This window comes from Centruroides sculpturatus, unplaced genomic scaffold, assembly GCF_000671375.1.
Source record: "Centruroides sculpturatus isolate CEXI.00-Female unplaced genomic scaffold, Cexi_2.0 scaffold528, whole genome shotgun sequence".
Lineage (NCBI taxonomy): Eukaryota > Metazoa > Arthropoda > Arachnida > Scorpiones > Buthidae > Centruroides > Centruroides sculpturatus.
In genome coordinates this window covers 242977-264025 of record NW_019384819.1, presented here as the reverse complement: position 1 = coordinate 264025, position 21049 = coordinate 242977, and the positions used below count along the sequence as shown (strand labels likewise).

The window sequence follows — 21049 nt, the reverse complement described above, 5'->3', positions numbered from 1 at the left end:
AAAGAACACTACAATTACAATCAGAAATTTTACTTCAATTAAGTGACTAGCATGAATGTCAAAGCACTAAACATTATAATCTACTGTATTACATAAATTTAACATTTAAAGTCACCAAAACAATCTAGATCCTTTAGTAGATAACAAAAAATTTACAGATAGCAATTTTCGGTTCGAACTCGGACATCATCTATATGTGTTGCAATATCAGAATTTCCAATCTCAATGTTCCGGCGACATTTATTTACAACTATATCAATTTTAGGCACAAAATTTACACGGGATTATTTCCTCGTCGGTACGGTGATCCATCTAATGTCGCGGTCACGAGACATCTCCAGGAAGACGCCCCGCGGCGATTCATGACCGTGCATCCCCGCCGAAACTCGCGAAGGCTTCCTTGTTCCGTATTCTTACGTGACGGATGAGGAACGAACGTGTTATTTTCTTTAATTTTCCTTTCGCCGCCTGCATGGGGATGAAGAAATTTCCAACAATGGGTCAAGAGTGATGATTTTAAGTTCAATGGAATGGAATATTTTTCATTTTGTGATTTTTATCCTTCTTTGGTTTCGGTGGAGGGTTGCGACTGCTGAATGCCTTTCCTTGTTTTTTCTCCTTTTCTCCAAAGAATTATTTCCTGTAACAATTTATCAAAATTTAGTATCGACTAGAAAAGTAATTTACATATAATTTTGTTTTTCAAACCAGAATCAAAATTTCTTTAAAAAATTAATATTCCATATTAGTTTCAATATATAAACAATTTATGAAATGAGTTCTTGTAATGTTCATACTTTCTATTTTTTTGTCAATCTGATGGACTTACATAGACAGTCCTTTTTAATTTTTTCTTTAAATGAAGCACACTGGAACACTGATTCTATAAATGGACATTGAATAGACATTGTTAAGCATACATTTCTTAAGAAATTCTAATTTACAATTTGCCCTTACAATCTTCAATGCCAACTTCCTATACTGCTTATAACTCTTGGCTGGTGTCACCATATTACTAACCAAATATCATACTCAGCTTTTTAAAATACTTAATGAATCATCAAACACCTGATCTGAGAAATGTTTACTAAACAAACACTAACGTTTTCGACCTAATAGAATAGGCCATCTTCAGGTGTAGCTGAATTCGAACATATTTAAAAATTTAACATTTTAACAACAGAATGTTCAAATATTTTAAATTTAAAATTAAAATATAAAAATTCTTAGTCAGTACCTTACACTTGGATGCATCTGTTTTTTTGTTTTATTTTATTTATTTAATATTTTCATTTTTCTCTTATGTAGAATTTACATGCAGAAGCTAGTCCATCCACATCCCTGGCATTAATACAACCATCATTTAATTTACTTTTATAAATTTCAAATTTTTTTCAATCGCAGAACTGGAAAAACGAATCTCAGAATTCAACAATTTAGAAAGGAATTTCTTCAGATGGAAAACTGTTCTTAAAGACCTTACCTACAGAACAAAAAGCACTGAAATGAAACAGCTGAATCACACAAAACAATGGTTAAATTGACAATGATTTAGTTCTAACATGAGCTGACAAAAACAACAACAAATCCTTAGAAGATTACATTAAGAGAATGGAATGTGAACAGGTCAATGAAAAAATTGATACAAATATAGACAGAAGGGTTAAAAACTTGAAAGAGTACCATTAATGTCCATATTAACTTTCTTTAAAGGAACTCATAATCTGATGCCAAGATTATTTACATTTGCAAAAATACATAAGGCAGGCAAAGAGGTTAGACCTGTAGTTGAGAAATGCAGAGGACCCACATACATTCTTGAAAAACATTTACATAGATTCATTTCAGATGAACTAGGCAACAATGTTCTCCATTGCACAAAACCCAACAAATGTAGTAAAAGAATTACAGGAATTAAATTTACTTGATGATGAAATTGGGTCTGTTATGGATTTTGAAAACCTATACCCATCCATATACATAGAATCCTGCTATGAAGCATTAATGGAATTTATGCTCCACATAAAACCAGAAGTTACTGTATTTGCAAACAATATGGTGGAATTAGCCAAATTGGTTTGCTGAGTTTAATACATTATTACAGGGCAAGGATATTGTATTTAATAAGATAAAACATATTATTGATAATTTTAGCATTTCCTTTTTTCTTCTGAAAAGTTTTTTCACAGTTGCAACTTGATTTGATTATGATTAAAATTCCAATTTCATAATGGTCTGAAATAAGAACCACTTGTCAGAATGATTTCACATTTTGCGTGAATATCCGTGAAGCAATGGAATTTTTTTTGAAGAAAAAATCTAGTGGATCTGTGATGCATACTGGTAGTATCAAAAGGTGCAAATTACTTAAACGTGACATGTACACATTACAAGCACCAGTGAAGCAGCTATTTCGCAGGCATTTTGGAAATGACAAAATAATCAGCATAACATCTGCATACCGTGTGAATTCAAATCCTGTTTCGGGCAATTCTTTTCTTCTAAATTAATTATTAAAATATAAATTTAATTATAATTATTAAATTTAGCAAGATATGGTGCCTAATGCCTGCCCCCTAGTGCCAAATTACTTAGCTAAAGCCAAATAATTGTTGAATTATATCTGGTTATATTACTACAGTAGAGCCTCGAAAACTCGGCCTAATGTGGACTGAAGGGTGGCTGAGTTTGTGAAAATGCTAGGTTATCGGGAATGGGGTTAAAAAAGGATAAGTATGAGTGTTTCCTCAGAAAATATTGTACTGTACTTGTATGTATTGTTTGCTTGAGAATACAACAGAGAATAAACTGCGCAAATACCCTTAAACAAAGGAAAAGTACGTACTTTATGAAGGCATAGAGCCTTTACTATATGAAAATGAAAATTAATGAATACATAGTGTACAGTAATTTACCTGATAAGACAGACCTCAGAAAAATACTTTATGAGGCATAAAGCTGTCTATGATGAAAATTTTTTATTCTAAGGTTATTTTTGCCCTGCCAGGGTGTGGTTGAGTTATCCGGAGTGCCGAGTTTTCGAGGCCTCGGGCCACGGGAACTACTGTACTACTATTAAATGGTATCTGTATTTCTAAAATTGATATTAAGTGCTAAGTTTTGCAGTAATCAAACAATTCTATGTTTCAGAAAGGAATGTAAATGATTACAGTTGTGGTCTGATTGCATGCCAGATAATGCCATCAGAGAATGTCCTAAAAATTATTACCAGTATCCTATATAGACCCATAGAGGTTCACTGTGTTCAGTTTTCTGTGTATCTTGTTTGGAGGTCTTTGAATGCCAGGCATGTCTATACAATGCAGTCAAAGACATTAGACACAGCTGACAGACTTTAAAAAAAGGAGGGAAGTGGAATTGTTATTTTGCTAAATTACTTACCATCTATTCTAACATGAATGTGACAAAGTGTCGAGGGCAGTGGATATGTGAGAATACACATACACAGCATTAAGGTCTGGATGTACTACCACACAGACCATCACATAATAAGACGACTGCAAGCATGGCCCCCACATGGTAGTGACTGACTGAACCCTAGTCAGGAGGCCCAGTATGAAGATAGTCAGCCTAAATAACCTAGCACTTCTGTGCATTGAAAATGATTTAGCTAAACAAACAAATTTTAGTGAATGATTGAAAACTTTGCTTCAGCAAAAGCCAGAAAATTTACTGTGAAATAATTTAATCGATAGTTTCTTGGGTTTTGTCTTGATGTACTTTTTTTCAATTTCTTTTGTTCTTTCTGTTCTTGTGTTGGTTTCTATTTTGTTTGTTTTTGTTTTTAATGTCATGTTAGTCATTGTAAAATTTGTCAGTGTAATTCCTCTATTGTCTCTAATAAATTTAATCTATGATTTTGTAAAGGTGTGCTTAATTTGTGAATGAAAACAGTAATTTTTTTCATTTACCTGTCTTATCACATTCCAAAATGGCCACGGGACAGAGTGATTAGGTCCCTTGCCTCACACCACTAAGGTCTCAGGTTTGAGTGGGCTCATTAATGATCCTGGTCTGGGGATCTGCTGTAGGATGTGGAGGCCATGATTGTAAGACAAGTAAAAACAGCTGCATCCTCATCTCTGTCCATCTTCAGTCTGATAGAAGCCTCAGTTCTTTCCATGTCATTTGAAGTAACTAAGCATCCTGCCATTAGCACACCAACATCATTGGCTTCATATGAAGTGGAAGGTGTGATAGAGAAGCATGGACTGTTACAAACTGGCAGCATATTGTCTGGTTCTGTTTGGGAATGAATGACCACCATATTAGAGCAAAGAGGACTTCAGATGAGGACTAACTTCACTGTTGAATGGTACAAGATTAGCCATTGATGAGTGGAAGGGATCTGAAGTAGCAGTTGCAATATCTGTAGGCAAATCTGTCACACAATAGCTTATGCTGATTGTATGCTTCCAGGCTCAACCATATCATTGCATGTATCCAGCAAGAGTTACAAGAACAAATTAAAGATCTGCCCATCTATTGTTAATTTCTGGTGTAATTAAATTATACAGATCAAACAGAAGTTCAGATAGTCTTTAAAAAAGTGGTTTTGCATAACATAAGTAAATTAAAAATAAACATTAAGTAAATGGACCTGAATAATTGTAAATAAATCTATCAACATGTCATATTTCATTTATATTTTTAAACTACATTTCAAAATAAACAGGTGTTCCTATCTTTTAAAATATTCTTAATTTATTGAATTAAAACATTAACAGTTGACTTATACAAATAGCTTTAAATCAAATTGAAAAAAACATTTCTTGATAAACCAATTGCATCTGACAAGGAACAGATTTAGAGAGAGAGGAAGTGTTAACTTTTCTCCTGTAAGATAATTAATTATTAATGTTTATTATAGATGTGATTTTTCTATTTGGCAAAAATCAACACACTACCATTTAGTAAATTTGGTTCTATTACTCATTATAATTTTTAAGATCTTATTTAAGTAAGATTACTGAATTATTCTATAAAATTACACATTTTCATTAATGGGATGAGAAAAAGTCCCAACTGCTTTAAAGTATATTATGATAAGATAAGTTTTGATAAGATATTGAACTAACCATTATATATATTATATATCATTTTAAAAGATTTTATTTGCAATAGTATAGATTTAATGAACACAATCATATGGCTCGTTGTTGGCAATGTGCCATAAGTTTGTTTTGACAGACTTGCAATTCTTTTGGATGGCTTTTGTGTCAATTCTTTTAAAGTAAAAACAAATATCCAACAAAATCCTCAATTGGCCAGCATTGTGGCAAATTTGACAAATGTTCTTTGGGTAAAAAGGAATGTTTTTGCTTTGAGGAACACTACAGCCAAGTTTTCATGGTGAGATAAAGCTTTGTCACGCCAAAAGATGAATTCATCATTTTGAGGATCCTTAAGAAAAGGAATTAGAATTTTCTTTATACATTCATTTGATATGTGATCATTCGGTGTGAGCATTGATTTCAAGGAATTCCTTCTTAAAAAAATGGGTTCAAAACACCTGCTAGTGAATGAAATGACAATGTGAGCACAACTTCTGATATAAATTTCTTCTTAAATTTGTACTTTGCTTTGAGAGGTGTTCAATTTTCATTGCTTACACAATAAATTTCATTTTCTGGCATTTGCATGCTGGAGAGAGAAAATTACCTATCATCATTCAAAACAATTATTTTGTTTTTGAAATTTCTTATGAGCCAACTGCATTGCATTTGGACTTCAGCAATTTTTCTCAGCAATGTACTCTGAGACCCTTTTCTTTCTTTTCTTTATGCCTGTCTTCTTAAGTGTCTTATCTACACATGTTTGATGATAATTGAACCTTTTAGCTGCCTCCATCAGCTAACTGTCTTTGTTATCAAACATTTGTTGCAATGCTCTTCAGTTTTTAGTATTCGTAACAACCAGCTTTCTTCCATTTCCTGGCTTTGTTTTCTACATTACAGTCGATCCCCCTATAAGATCATTGATTTTTCCGTTTTATTTGAATTACATGTTGTACGAGTCACTTAGATTTTACAAATATGTGAGCCGTTCACAGCCCGGCACACGTATTTGTATAGATATTTCATTCAAATTATTATATATAGCTAATTTGCTATGGCCTTCAGTTAAAAAATGCTTCATTCAAATTATTATATATAGCTGATTTGCTATGGCCTTCAGTTAAAAAATGCTCCACCACCAATTTTTTTTTGAGCGGTCTGCTCAGGGCTTAAAGCAATCATGGCAGTGAAAAAAAGAGAGCTCACACTGAAAAAGAGCTAAAAAAGCTAATAATGTTAAAGTGAACTAAAAGAGGCATTATTAAAAAAACACATAAAAAAACACACATTTTGTATCAATAACATTGCACATGATATTAGATTTATTTTTAATTGGACTGAAAAAACTAAATATGAAAATAGTTATGCTGAGCTTATACTCAAAAAAAGTGACCAGTAAGACTGCATTAAGTTTTCATGTGCCCCGTACAGAGTTCCTACCATTATACAGCAAAGGAATTGGAAGAGTAATATAACTACCAGAATGTCTCTCCATATAACATGTCAAATTTCAAATGCCATTTATTTCAAGGTACATTTTTTGATATCTTGTTAAATTTTTTGTAATTAAAGATGATTTTCTTTTGTTTAAGTCATGCTGCAGTTTCTGCACTTCTCTTGTTTTCTCCTCTTCATCACACTGAATTTTCTTCACACCAGAGTAAGCAATTCACTATAAAGTTTATGTATTAAAGGATCATTGCACTGAAAATGCCCAATAAATTTTGTGAATAGTTCAGCACTAGATATTCCCAAATAGAGTTCAGCTTTAATGGTAGAACATTTCAATGACTGAGATTATCTTATATGAAACACTATTCATTTGTGGCTGTCCGCCATTTTTGTATATACATAGATATAGTATTTAGATTTAGAATTCTTTGTTCTTTCCTTTCCTTCTTCTTCTTTCTACTAATGACCATTTCCGTTCATCCGACAGGAGCGGGAAATTCGTGGGTCCTGATTGGTGGCTTATCGACGTGAACAGGGAGGGGCCCTGCCCGTGGGGTACAGAAGGAGAACAAAGGGGTGAGAAAGACACTTTTTGCCTGGGCCACGAGAGAAGAGGTCGCGAAAGTATCATCGGGACAGTAAGTCGGACCTCGAGGACAAAGAACAAGCCGAACGTGCTGAGTGTAGAGTAGTCCGAAAGAAAGGAGAAGGACTAGAGACTTGTCCGATAAGAAATAGTGGTCTACAAAATCCAAGCGACAATTACCATACCAGGAATGTTGGATATTCCAATGTCGATCGACAAAACCCCCACAATCATCGGAAACCCCAATCAGGACCTCCTGTGCTAAATACCAGTAGACTTTTTTTTCCTTCCTTCCTTTTCCTCTCATTAGTGTAGTATTAGATTAAGTTAGTTATAAGTTAATTATAAGTTAGTAATTAGAATCCATATCGTGATAACAATTCATTGTAAGATTCCGAACGAGAGCAGAGACCTGTTGTATATATGTATATCTGTGTATTTGTCTCTGACGGGCATCACTGTATTACCTGTTAATCCCGGTTGTAATAAACTATTGTTTAATTGATATTTGTTGAAATACTTGTCTCGTACATCTTTAACCCTCACAATGGCGTCCGCGACAGGATGCCCGTTGTAAAAAGAACTCTCGTTCAGATCGATCTTCGAAATTGAGTATTGTATAGTTTTAAGGTAACTGTTCATTTATCTTAGTCAGTTATGGACCGGGAGGACAAGCAAGTTTTAGAGCATAAGGGAGAAGTTAAACTTGAGAACCTTCCCATTGTAGTTACAGGGTTTTTGGGAATGATCCCTACCTTCTCAAATTCCCCGAGCGATAATGTTAATATAATTCAGTTTTTCCGCACGATGGATAACATAGCGCGACTAGCAAAATGGGGAGATGATGTTAAAATTGCGGTTTTACAAGCCAAACTGAAGGGAGATCCGTTAAATACGTTTATGTGTTTGTTAGAGCACACCCCCATACCAGATTTCGGAGAAATCAAGCATTATTTGATAAAATGCTATGAGAAGTATGAAGGTAGAGAAAGAGGGCATTTGGATCAATTGCTGAACATAAAGCAAGGAGGGAGAGAATTAATTAGTGATTATATTGTTAGGACAAAGACGGTTATGTCCAGGGCCATCCAGGAAAATCGTACTGTCGTTTCGTTCAAGGATGACGTCATTAAGGAAAGATTTATTAGGGGTCTCCATCAGAATATCCGTTGCCATGTGAGCCGCCGTGAGCTTGAGACGTTAGAACAGGCCTTCGAGTGGGCCGAGAAGGAGGAACGTGTGGAGAGAGAATGTGGTAGCTTACGGGAGATTAGAAATATAGGTTACAATGCCCACAGTGATCAACGGTGTGAGGAGGGGAGGGAGAGTGCTAATCCTGTGATGCTCCACAGAGATGACGATCGCTTGGCAAGTTTAGAAAAAGGTATGAAATCCCTCATCGAAGTCGTGACGAAGCTAGTCGAAACCCGGCCAGAAAGGCGCGACTATTCCGGCCGCCGGTGCTTTATTTGCGATAGCCCGAATCATCTTGCCCGTAGATGTCCAAATCGTAAGAGCCATGCTTTAAACTAGGACAGGAATTCGATGACGGTCAGCGTAGAGTTCCTAGTCTGGTGGTTAAACTGACCAATTTTATGTTGTCTGGAAAGGGACTCCCGTTAATGATTGGTAGCATGAGAATTGGGAACCTGAGATTTCTAATAGACACGGGAGCCGAGAGATCCCTGATCGATTTGGGTTTCATCTGCAGGAAGAGTCGGCCGGAAATTAATGGCACCATGACCGACGGCGGATTAACTCATATCAGGGGTATTAATGGTGCGATCACGCAATGTGATCAGTTTTTGAGTTTAGTTATGAGCTATAATGGTATGACAGTCCCGATCCGTTGTTGTTGTATGGAGTTTCCCCCCAATTTAGAATATGAGGGTATTATTGGGATGGATGTTATGGAGCAGTTCCCGTCCCTGATAGCCAGTGCGAGCGAGCATATCAAGCAGGAATTTTTATCAAAGTCGAAGAAGGGTCCGCTAAGGTCCTCATTCGAATGTTTGAGTAGCGGGCTATTATCTGAGTCCCCATCCCCGGAAACACCTATGTCGAATAGTGGTGATCAGGTAACCCGCATACTCAACCGGTACCCTGGTCTATTTGCCGAATCGATTGAAGATTTAGAAGGTACAAAATTATTTACCCATAAACCCAAAATAGACACCACCCGTGTAGTCAATGTTAGGCAATACCGTATACCCCAATGCTATCTTGCGGATCTAAAAAAATTGATCGATTCTTACTTAAGGGTGGGAATTATAGAGAGAAGTTCTTCAGAATGGAATTCCCCCATTCACATTGTAAAGAAGGAGTCGGGCGAAATCAGGATGACACTAGATTTGCGCAAGGTCAATGGGATTACGAAGCCTCAGATGTTCCCTTTAGCTAGAGTTGACGAGATCCTAAGCACCTTCCATGGGAGTAATATTTTTCGGTGATTGATTTAAAATCGGGGTATTTCCAGATCCCTTTAGACCAGGCGGTAAGACACATATTTGCCTTCACCACGCCGTGGGCTAAGTATCAGTTAACACGGAAAAATCAGGAAAAAATAACGGTCGTTTTTTCCAGTACTGCATGTCGCGCCTCCTTGCCCCATTCATAGGCGTAAACTGCTATGTTTTCCAGGACGATATCATCCTTTTCTCTCCTACCCTAGAGGAACACTTAAGACTCATCGATCAAGTAATCAAAATATTATATGACGCTAATCTGAAACTCCACCCTACTAAGAGCAGGTTCGGGGTGGAAGAAATCAAATACCTTGGTCACGTGATTGGGATAAAAGGAATCTACCCGGACCCTTGTAATGTAGAAGCTATTAAGAAAGGTAGCCCACCTCGGAATGTTAGGGACGTTTGTAGTTTCTTGGGGATGGTGGGGTTTTTTCGGAACTTTATCCCTAACTTCTCCAAATTAGCATTACCTCTAACGGAGTTGACGAAAAAGGGAAAGCCCTTCTCATGGGATGAGAATTGCCAGGCAAGTTTTATAAAATTTAAGGAAGTATTATCCAACCCGTTGTTAGCACACCCCGATTTCTCATCCCCTTTCGTTTTGTATACCGATGCGTCTGATCGATCGTCAGGAGCAGTCCTCGGCCAGCAACGAGATGAAGGCGTAGTCCCATTAGGATATTTTAGCCGGAAATTTAGAGGACCGGAATTGCGTTATTCCACCATTGAGAAAGAGTGCCTAGCCATCATTCTATCCCTACAACATTTTAAATCCCTTATATTGGGTCATGATGTCAAAGTATACTCTGACCATAAACCCCTATCATATCTTAGGAATATGAATAATCAAAATGATCGGCTAATGAGGTGGGCACTCGAGCTGTCTAACTATAACATTATAGTGGCACATGTTAAAGGCAAGAATAACCCTGTAGCTGACCTCATGTCGCGCCCTATAAGCCCCAATTCCCAGCACGATTCCATGAACCACAGTTCGAGTGGGGAAGAAGGGAATATGTACCAACGGGTTATAAAGTCTCAGAAAGAGGATGAGTTCCTAAGTAGCATGAAATAGGGGCTGGAGAACGACCGTCGAAAGGGAGAATTCGTTAATGTTAAGGGAACTATCCAACCGGAATATCAACTTGATGGCGAGGTATTGGTCCATATTAAGCCTGGTCGGTACAACTTATACCGGTGGAAGCGCGTTTGTGTTGGCAAAAGTATGAGTAGGGAGGTAGTTAGGGCCTGCCATGAGTCTGGCATGGGAGGGCACTTAGGTGCTGAAAAGACGAGTCAGTTGGTTGACAGACATTATCATGTTAAAAACCTTCATGCTATAGCTAAGTCCATTATAAAAGGTTGCAAAACTTGCCAGCGATTCAATCTCCATCGTGGAAAGGAGCCATTTCAAGAGACGGAGGTAGCAAGCTTCCCTTTCCAAAAATTAGCAATAGATATTATCGGTCCCTTAACTGTAACAAACAGCGGAAATAGATACATCCTATCGGTTATCGATGTGTTCACGAGATATGCGGAAGTTATCCCTCTTCGGGATCAAACAGCCAAGGTCATCGCTGATGTTATATTCGAACGTATTGTATGCCGTTATGGGTGCCCCGAAGTGATTATCTCTGACAGGGGGGCAAATTTCACGTCCACATTATTCAATGATTTATGCGAAACCTTAGGTATTACACGCAAAGTCACCACTGCTTACCGCCCGTGTGCGAATTCAGTGTGTGAAAGGTTTAATAAATCGATCTGCGGAATAATAGCCCGGTTATCGAGAGGTAGGAATCGGGATTGGGATCAGTATATTGCCCAAGCGGCTTTTTCCTATAATAACGCAACCCATTCTTCGACCGGTGAATCCCCCGCGTTCCTCCTTTTAGGCTTCGATCCTCGGATACCCGAAGTGTTTCCCACGGGGACACAAAATACTACGAGTATTTCTGACCATAGGAAAGAAATAATGGAAAAATTAACCGTACTTCGGAATCAGGCATATTTAAGGGGTCGGCACCAAAATCTAGATAATAGGGGGAGATGCAACTTACAGAGGAAGGCGCGGAAGTTTGAAGTAGGCCAAAGAGTATGGGTGTTGCGAAAGCATCGTGGGAGAAAATTCGGCAAGTTCTCCCCCAAGTACTTAGGACCTTTTCGTATCACCCGGATCCTAGGTCCTGTAACCGCGGAGTTAGGAGAAACTTCAAAGGATAAGACATTTGTAATCCACTTCGATAGACTTAAGCCATATTTCTCACATACTGTGCATCGAAATCATACACCGAATAGGACTAACCGAGAGGATCACTTGGACCAGGCCGAAGATGAAGAAAAGGAGGATGAAGGTAACATAATACGAAGTTACCAACAACGCATCGCATCCCCGAGTCATATCAGAGAACCCGTACATCAGGAAGCAAGGACAATGCCAAGTGATGAACTACAGGACTCATATCAAGACAGATACAACCTCAGGGGGAGGAGAGTGGACTATCACAAACTCCACTGTGGAGTTTGAGCTCCCCTGATGAGGGCATATGTGGCTGTCCACCATTTTTGTATATACATAGATATAGTATTTAAATTTAGAATTCTTTGTTCTTTCCTTTCCTTCTTCTTCTTTCTACTAATGACCATTTCCGGTCACCCGACAGGAACGGGAAATTCGTGGGTCCTGATTGGTGGCTTATCGACGTGAACAGGGAGGGGCCCTGCCCGTGGGGTACAGAAGGAGAACAAAGGGGTGAGAAAGACACTTTTTGCCTGGGCCACGAGAGAAGAGGTCGCGAAAGTATCATCGGGACAGTAAGTCGGACCTCGAGGACAAAGAACAAGCCGAACGTGCTGAGTGTAGAGTAGTCTGAAAGAAAGGAGAAGGACTAGAGACTTGTCCGATAAGAAATAGTGGTCTACAAAATCCAAGCGACAATTACCATACCAGGAATGTTGGATATTCCAATGTCGATCGACAAAACCCCCACAATCATCGGAAACCCCAATCAGGACCTCCTGTGCTAAATACCAGTAGACTTTTTTTTCCTTCCTTCCTTTTCCTCTCATTAGTGTAGTATTAGATTAAGTTAGTTATAAGTTAATTATAAGTTAGTAATTAGAATCCATATCGTGATAACAATTCATTGTAAGATTCCGAACGAGAGCAGAGACCTGTTGTATATATGTATATCTGTGTATTTGTCTCTGACGGGCATCACTGTATTACCTGTTAATCCCGGTTGTAATAAACTATTGTTTAATTGATATTTGTTGAAATACTTGTCTCGTACATCTTTAACCCTCACACATTAAGCTGAAGTTCTTGAGGAATGTGCTTTAGGAAGTATAATATGAGTCCTTCCCATTGTTCAATCCGTCGTTTTGCTGCAGGACCAAACATCAGTCATCTAGTTGATGAATACTTCATAAATTTATTGCATGGCAACAAATTTATGAAGTATGTGTATTTCTTGAATTCTGTGTATTCATCCCACCTAGAGGGCCATCCATCAAAAAAGCTGTGTGTTGCTATGATGAGACCACCATCATCTCCGCCCAACTTTTTCAAGCCTTTCATAAAGGCATTGTGGATTGTATGAATGCTGCAAGTTCCTATGTTGTTGAGGCCTTTTTTTGCAAGTTGTCAGAATTTCCTCATTTATGAGATGCAATACTTTTTTGTTTATGTTTGGTCCATGGCATCCAATCATCAGTAATTTATCAAAAGGTAGATATGCATCTTCAATTGCCAGTATTATTTTTAATTTAATTGTTTTGGCATGCAAATGTCATTTATCGAGCCCGGCATCAGGCATTGTTCCTCTGAACAGTATCTAATCAGTATTTGCAGTTATTTTCTGTCTTCTACATTGCATGTATCATCATAAGAAATGCTATAATATGACCATTGTGCATCATCTACCATTTGATCAAAGAAATACAGGGCTAAAGCTTCAGTAATTAAGTACAGTGATACCCCAAACTTACATGATAGGTGGGACCGAGCGATAACCGCATAAGTCAAATTCGCGTAAGTCAGGGTATAATTCTGCAATTTGTATAAAATCCAAGTCGGATGTATGTAAGCTAATAAATGTTCTCATTAATCTTATCTCATCTTTTGATTCATTCACGGTTACAAGAAATCACCATATAGAGTCTCTCAAGTCTCTGTAGATATAACAAACACAGAAATAAATAACACAAAATAAATTGTAAGTATACGTTGATTCTGCACGACACATCCGAACATGTAAGCTGAACAATAGTGTGGGGGGAGTGAGTAATCAAGAGCTGCGTGCCGCTCAAACAAAAGACGAATCCACGAGATTTGAAAATCGCATAACTCCAGGTTCGTGTAAGTCGGGGTAGTGTAAGTCGAGGTATTACTGTATCTTTTTTTGATGTGACAATGAGTATTCCTTTGGAAGATTGTCTGCACACTTGGCATTGATTATCTCCTTTATCTCATGACATGATGCAAATGAATAATTGCTGGCTGTCATTTTCATAGTCCATATAAGCTCTGCAATGTAAGCACGATCTTTTGCACTACAAAGTTGAAGCACTGATTGTTGCAATAATTGATGTTCTGAACTGGCACCTGAGTCTACAACATTGTTCACACTAGCAACACTTTCAGCACTAATACTTTGACATTGAAACATCTGAGGGGCAGTCGTCAGTCTTAAGTGCTTGGGACCAAAGGCTTCATTGCATTTATTTATATGTTTCTTGAAGCTTGAATGTTGGAGGATTGCAGTATGGGGGGTTTGCTGGTCACTATTTTGCTCCTGAATGCATTTACAAAACTAAATAAATACAGTAGAGCGTCGTTTATCCGAAAGTCGGTTATCCGAAAGAATTCCAGTTGGCAAATTTAGATTTTCGCTAGTGCTGTGGCGCTGCAATCTTTGGCTATGTCTTGGGCTACTCAAATATTTTACGTTTTTGATACTAAATTAACTTATGAAGTATAATTTTTTATTGTTTTTATATTTTTCAATATATTTATTTTGTTTGTACAAAATAAAGAAATAATTTTTAATGATACAATAGCCACGATTATTATTTTAAAAGGTTTACGTTAGGCTTAACATCGACGAAAATTCAACATAAAGCGACATGCAACAGAGAGAAATTTCAGGATGGGATAGGTTAATATATTTTTTTGTACATAATCGGTTATCCGAAAAATAAGTTATCCAAACAACCCCAGTCCCAAATTGATTCGGATAGACAACGCTCTACTGTAAATTCCACATGGGAAGTGAAAAAGCTGAAAAAGCAAGTTTGCCTCAGAAAAAGCTAAAAAAGAGAGGAGCTATGAAGAAAAGAAAAAAAAATGAAAAAAGTGAGTCACTTTAAGCCCTGTCTGCTTTATTTTTGTACATTTAAACAACACACACTCTTAATTAATATGTCCTCTTTTGAAGCCATTTTTCCAAACTGATTCATGAATGTTTAAAAATCTCATGTGCTATAACTGAATATGTGTAATGACAATTTTTGATGCAAAGATTTTAAAATTATCTTTTGAGTTCAAAAGTTATAATACTTTAAACTCAGTCCAGATTTTTTGTCTTGCCCTATTATTAAAAAAAAGAAGATAGTTAATTCTCAACTTTATTGCTATTTCACAACAAGCATGCTTATGGTATTAATCCAAACACCATTCTTTTGTTTTTGTCACACATTTTTCAGATAATTAATGAGAGAAAATATGAATTTATTCTTTAAATATCATCGTCTTCTATATATATATTATATTATTCAAGAAACACTTACCTACAAAGAAAATAATTTTGTTTGAAGCTATATTTTCTTACCTACATTCTGATTAATAATTAAAGATATCTGAATACCTGTTGTTTGAAATATCTCCTTTCTTCTTCGTCAACCAGAACAAGATTCAAATAGTAACGAACTGAAAATTTTTTATTGATATCTTTCATGGTAGGAGTAAGATCATATCCGGCCAAAAATAATCTTATTGGAATAGATTCTCCTGAAAATAATAATGTAGTATTTAAGAATCATTACTATATCTGTTTATCTTGCAATATGTAGTAATAATAAAATTTTTTATGAGCAAAATTATATTAAGTTACTTTTTTTTCAATAAAATTACACTGGAGTATATATTTTTAGGATATAATACATTTTTATATCATGTATGAAATAGATTTTTGTATAATTCTTTTTGTATACCAAAAACATTCAAACTTTTCATTATTTTTAGTCTTTTAATTTATTCAGAAATTATTTTCCATATGGTGATGATCCAAAATAATATTTGAGCTGTTGATTTTGAAAGTGAAACAAGTCAATTTTATATTATTGCTAGATATTTAATGGTTTGCATTTGAATGAGTTTAAAAATATTTGTAAGCAGTAATAGACTTATTTTATATTTTTTTTGGTCTTATTTAATGTAAATTTAATATGCAATAATGGTTATCCGCATTAGGTTAAAAAAAATCATGGTCTGGGTATGCGTCAATGGACTTACTCACTTTAAAAAGCAATGATTTGTTGAAAATGTTCATTTTCTTTGAACGGAATAAGTTGTAATAACAAAAAATTAAATATTTTATTTCTTTACTTATTTATTACATTTCAACATTTCATACTTCTTTCAAAAAGCTACAATAAAACAAAAAGGAAATTTAATTTTATAAGAAGTGAATAAAAGTATTCAGTAATAAGTTGCATGCATATAATTATATTTCTTAGTATAGATGATGCAAATTTTTAAAGAATTCATGGTGAATGGGTGGTACATAGGATAATAAATCCATCATCTCTTTATAATTTTCTTTACAGTGGACTTGCCTCACTTTCAAAATCAACTCTCAATAAATATTGTTGTTGATATAAATTACCTAGTAACAAATTTATACTGATATTATGAGATATTTATTGTAAATTGATTAAAAACAAAATTTATGTTAATTTGTAATAAGAACTGGTGTTAACTACTTTGTCATAAAATGGACTCGCCTCACTTTCAAAATCAATGACTCGTTTGACTTATGTTTTGAAGTACATGTCTAATTTTCTTTATTTTTACTTATAGCTAAAAAAAAAAAAAGAGTTTGTAATCAGACTAATTACAAAAATCAAATAAATTTTATTTGTTTATTTTTTTTATAGAAATTCTTATTCAAAACTACAAGACATTAACAAATTTCTTCATCACAAAATTTTATCTTTTGATTATTCCAAAACTGAAATATTAAAAAGTTCAAAAAGCAAGACATAAAACTGATAAATAGGGAAAAGTATATATTTTGTTATATTCATGAAAAATTGATATTGGCATCAGATTTTTAAAATTTTAAAGTCTTAAAGTGATGGTTTCAATGTAAAAAATTGAATTTTAATTCATAATATAAATATTTTTTTCAATTTTCAATTAATATTTTTTATGCATAATAATACACACATTTACTTTACTAGTAAATCATTGAATAAAAGTAAACATCTTAAACTATAACAATATTTTAAATTCATATTGGGTTGTCTGGAAAAAGTGTGCGCTGATTTTCAATGAACATGCAGAAACATGCCAAAGTTATTAAGAAGCACGACTCACATTTTGAAAGGTGATAATGCAATGTGATTAATTAATTTGCATAACCTTCACGTATGAAAATGAAGTGCATTTTCAAATATATATATATATATAATTATCTATTTTCTCTTGGCTCAATGCCATGTTTGACTTTTGAACAAGTGACTGTATAACCAAGTATCTGGTAACAAAAATAAATATAGTATAGTATATCACAATTACTTTGGTTCAAATTAGTCCTTTGGTTTCCCCATGAAGTGCTAAGCCTAATTACAAGTTGACCTTGAAAAAGGTCATAAAGAGAAGTTCTACCCCACACAAATGGTCAGGAAACTTATGTACTGGTACATATACTGTACCAGTTGAAAGAAAACAAACTGATAATGTATGTAGATATGTCTTTTGCTTTATACTGTTAATATTGTTGTAAAATTATATATAATGTGAAATAAATAAAATATAATGTACATCTAAATTGTGTTATTTATGTTGTTAACAAAATTTTCCAGATTATGTGGATTTTTGGTTATCCGGATTGGGCCCGGTGCTGTTCGAGCCATATAAACAGGGGTTCCATTGTATTATCATTTGGAAGTCCTCAAAAATTCACATACATTAGTCGAAAGTGCTTGTTGACTTAGCGACATTTATTTGTAATTTAACGCTTATATGTTAAAAAAGTTTTCTCCTATTAAACGATTGGCGTGCTGTCCATTACAGTATTATAGATAACTTTCATGATGAATTCTGGACAATGGATATCCTTTTTTGATTTGAAAAAAAAAAAAAGGATTTTAAATGTTTTAACAGAGAAAACCGAACAAATTTCAGTATTCTTAACAATTTTTTTAAACTGTAGAATAACCAAATGTCCATGTGCGTGCTCGATATTGTTTAGTATTACAGAAAGCCATCACACAACCTATCACTGAAAAATACACATTCCATACAAGAAAAACAACAAAAACATGAACGTCATAAATTTCCCATGCTAACTGTGTTTCCTGCATTAGTCATTTCCCCCCAAGTCCTGCCAAAAACAATGGATCAAAAATCCACTGTATTTTAATTCTAAAACTTCCCACAGGACAGAATTTCTGATTTATTTGTACACATTTATTACACAAATGTAAAGGAAGCAACTTTGTCCTGTGAGAAACTTTAAAAACTAATAGTTTATCTATAATTTGAATTTATTTGATGTTTTCCTTTTACCAAAAAACAAAAAGCCATTAAACATAAATAACATTGAAAAGAGTGTTCTCAGTGCTAACTTATCTCAAAAAGAGTCTCTCAATCAATAAACCAATCTGGTTTATTGATTGAGACTCTCTTTGTGATTGTGAAAGTGTCGTGTTATGCAAATCCATGCTATACGAAACAAAGGACTAATGCAAAACATAGGATTACATTCCAGAAGTTAACAAAAGTATACTATTATTTTTTGTTACTAAGAAAAATATGTTTATTAAAGCATTCAATAATTTATTTTATAGATGTTAAGAAATGGAAAGATAGCCTCGTATTAAACAAAACTAATATAAAGATTACAAAAAACCTTTAAGACACTCTACAGGATGGTCTGGATTTCAATGGCCCAAACCAATAGAATACATTAGACATCAAATCAAACTTAGATCATGTATGCAACATTATAAAATCATCAGAAAAAGAAGTAAATGAAATCAAAATGGAAATTAGTAATAAGTTAAAAAAAAAAAAAAAAACACGTAAAAGATGTAAAAGGACGGAAAAAAATTACTGAAAAATCATACATCAAATATAAAGATAAAATTGAAAAATTAAAAACTTTTTTAAAAGAAAACGATACAGAAATTATAAAGGCAGACAAATCAAAACAAATCATTATAGTACATGAACAGTGGACCCAAACAAAAAAATTTGTAATAGTTAATAGCGGGAAATTTGAAGAATTACCTATAGATCCAAAAGATGTCATCTATGCAAAACTTAAGAAAAGAGTAAACAAACAGTTCAAAATGAACAAAATGAAAAAAGAAGAAAAACAATTTATACTAGAAAATGGAAATGGCAGAACACCAAAACTGAACATACAATTGAAGACAAACAAACAAAAATTCCTTAAACAAAAACTGCAAAAATATGAAATTTCCAAATATACAATAAAAAATGCAGACAAAGTTATAAATGAAATACAGAAATAAATAAATAAATAAAAATAACAAAATAGCAAGCTTAGATATAATAAATATGTATCCCTCAATAACCTGGAAACTAATAGAGGACACACTAAGAAAAAGGAGTAAAAGGACACTTACAGGAGTAATTATTTCATCACAAATGGAAAATTTTATACACAAAAAGCAGGAATTACCATGGGATCAGTTATAGGTCTGAAATTGGCAAAGCTTGTCTCGATACACATAGACCAGAAATCAATAATATCACAGGCATAAAATTTTACAAAAGATACATAGACGACAATTATTTTATACGACCAAACAATGGTAAGAATAGAGGAAATAGAATACAAGATAAATAAACTAAATAATGAAATTAAATTTAAGATAGAAAACGAAANAAAAGATACATAGACGACAATTATTTTATACGACCAAACAATGGTAAGAATAGAGGAAATAGAATACAAGATAAATAAACTAAATAATAAAATTAAATTTAAGATAGAAAACAAAACCAACACAGAAATAAACTTCCTTGCTATAGTAATAAAACAAAGAAAAGAAATGCTAAAATTTAAACCATATAAAAAACCAACAGAAATCCAGAAAGTCAAACTACAATTCAAATACTCCACAATATATAAAGGAAAACATATTCAGTATGGAATATAAAAAAATCATAAGCAGAACAAGTACAATACAAAATAGAAATAAATATATCAACGAACTAAAAGCTAAATTTCAATTAAACCTAAACAAAGTAATACAAAAATGGGAAAGTAAAATCAACAATAAGAATGAGCAAATCAAACTAAAAAAACAAGAACACAGACATAAATTATATAGCTTTTCCTTACATCAAAGACTTCTCCAAAGAAATAAATAAAGACCTCAACAAAGTGAATATAAAACTTGCTCCAACTTATGAAAAATTGAAAAAAAAAAAAATACAAAAAAATCAAACCTGAACCAAGCAATAAGATAAAAGAAATATACAGCACAATGAATATAGTCTACTCAATACCATGCACCTGTAAGAACCCAAAAAACTACATAGAATAAACTAAAAGGAAAGTAGAAACACATCTAAAAGAACATATCGCTGATCTGAAACATAGAAGGATAAATTCGGTTTTTTACGAGCATTGCACAATAAACAATTGTAATATAAACAAAGATAAAGTGAAAATTTTTTACACAAAGAACAAATTGGTACAAAAGAAAATTTAAAGTTACAAAATAATAAAAGCAAAAAAAGGAAAAAATAACACCAATAAAAGTTTAAGCGTTAAAATTCATGACAATTGGATAAAATTATTATAATACAGTTAATACCGTGTTTCCCCGAAAATAAGACAGTGTCTTATATTAATTTTTGCTCTAAAAAATGCACTAGGTCTTATTTTCAGGGGGATGTCTTATATTTCCATGAAGACGAATTCACATTTATTGTTGAACAATACGCTAAACAGGTTCGAGAGAACACCTTGCGACACATTCAACTTAACCTTTTTATAGTGTCCACATCGAGCTCGATGACCAATTAGTGCTTACTGAACCGTAGCACTATGCAAATGTGATGTGGCGTGATTCCCAGCCGACCAATTAGCGATCACCAGCGATAACATTATGCAAATCTGTGATTCCCAAGCCATAGTCTTATGCAAATCATGCCGTGTGGCGTAATTGTCTGCTGACCAATCAGTGGCTGTACTTTCAAC

At 34.3% G+C, this 21049-nt stretch overlaps 1 protein-coding gene across 1 annotated transcript in view; it reads right to left on the bottom strand.

Moving 5' to 3' along the window:
* Positions 1-238: 238 nt before the first annotated feature.
* The window catches only part of LOC111629899 (vacuolar protein sorting-associated protein 26B-like), a 69139-nt gene continuing 48328 nt past the window's right edge, over positions 239-21049 (bottom strand). Inside the window, exons 7-8 of the mRNA XM_023373827.1 lie at positions 15452-15594; positions 239-640 (exon numbers count right to left, since the gene is read on the bottom strand). Of these exons, the coding sequence (XP_023229595.1) occupies positions 557-640; positions 15452-15594 (227 nt within the window). The 3' untranslated portion in view covers positions 239-556. The remainder of the gene's footprint in view (positions 641-15451; positions 15595-21049) is intronic.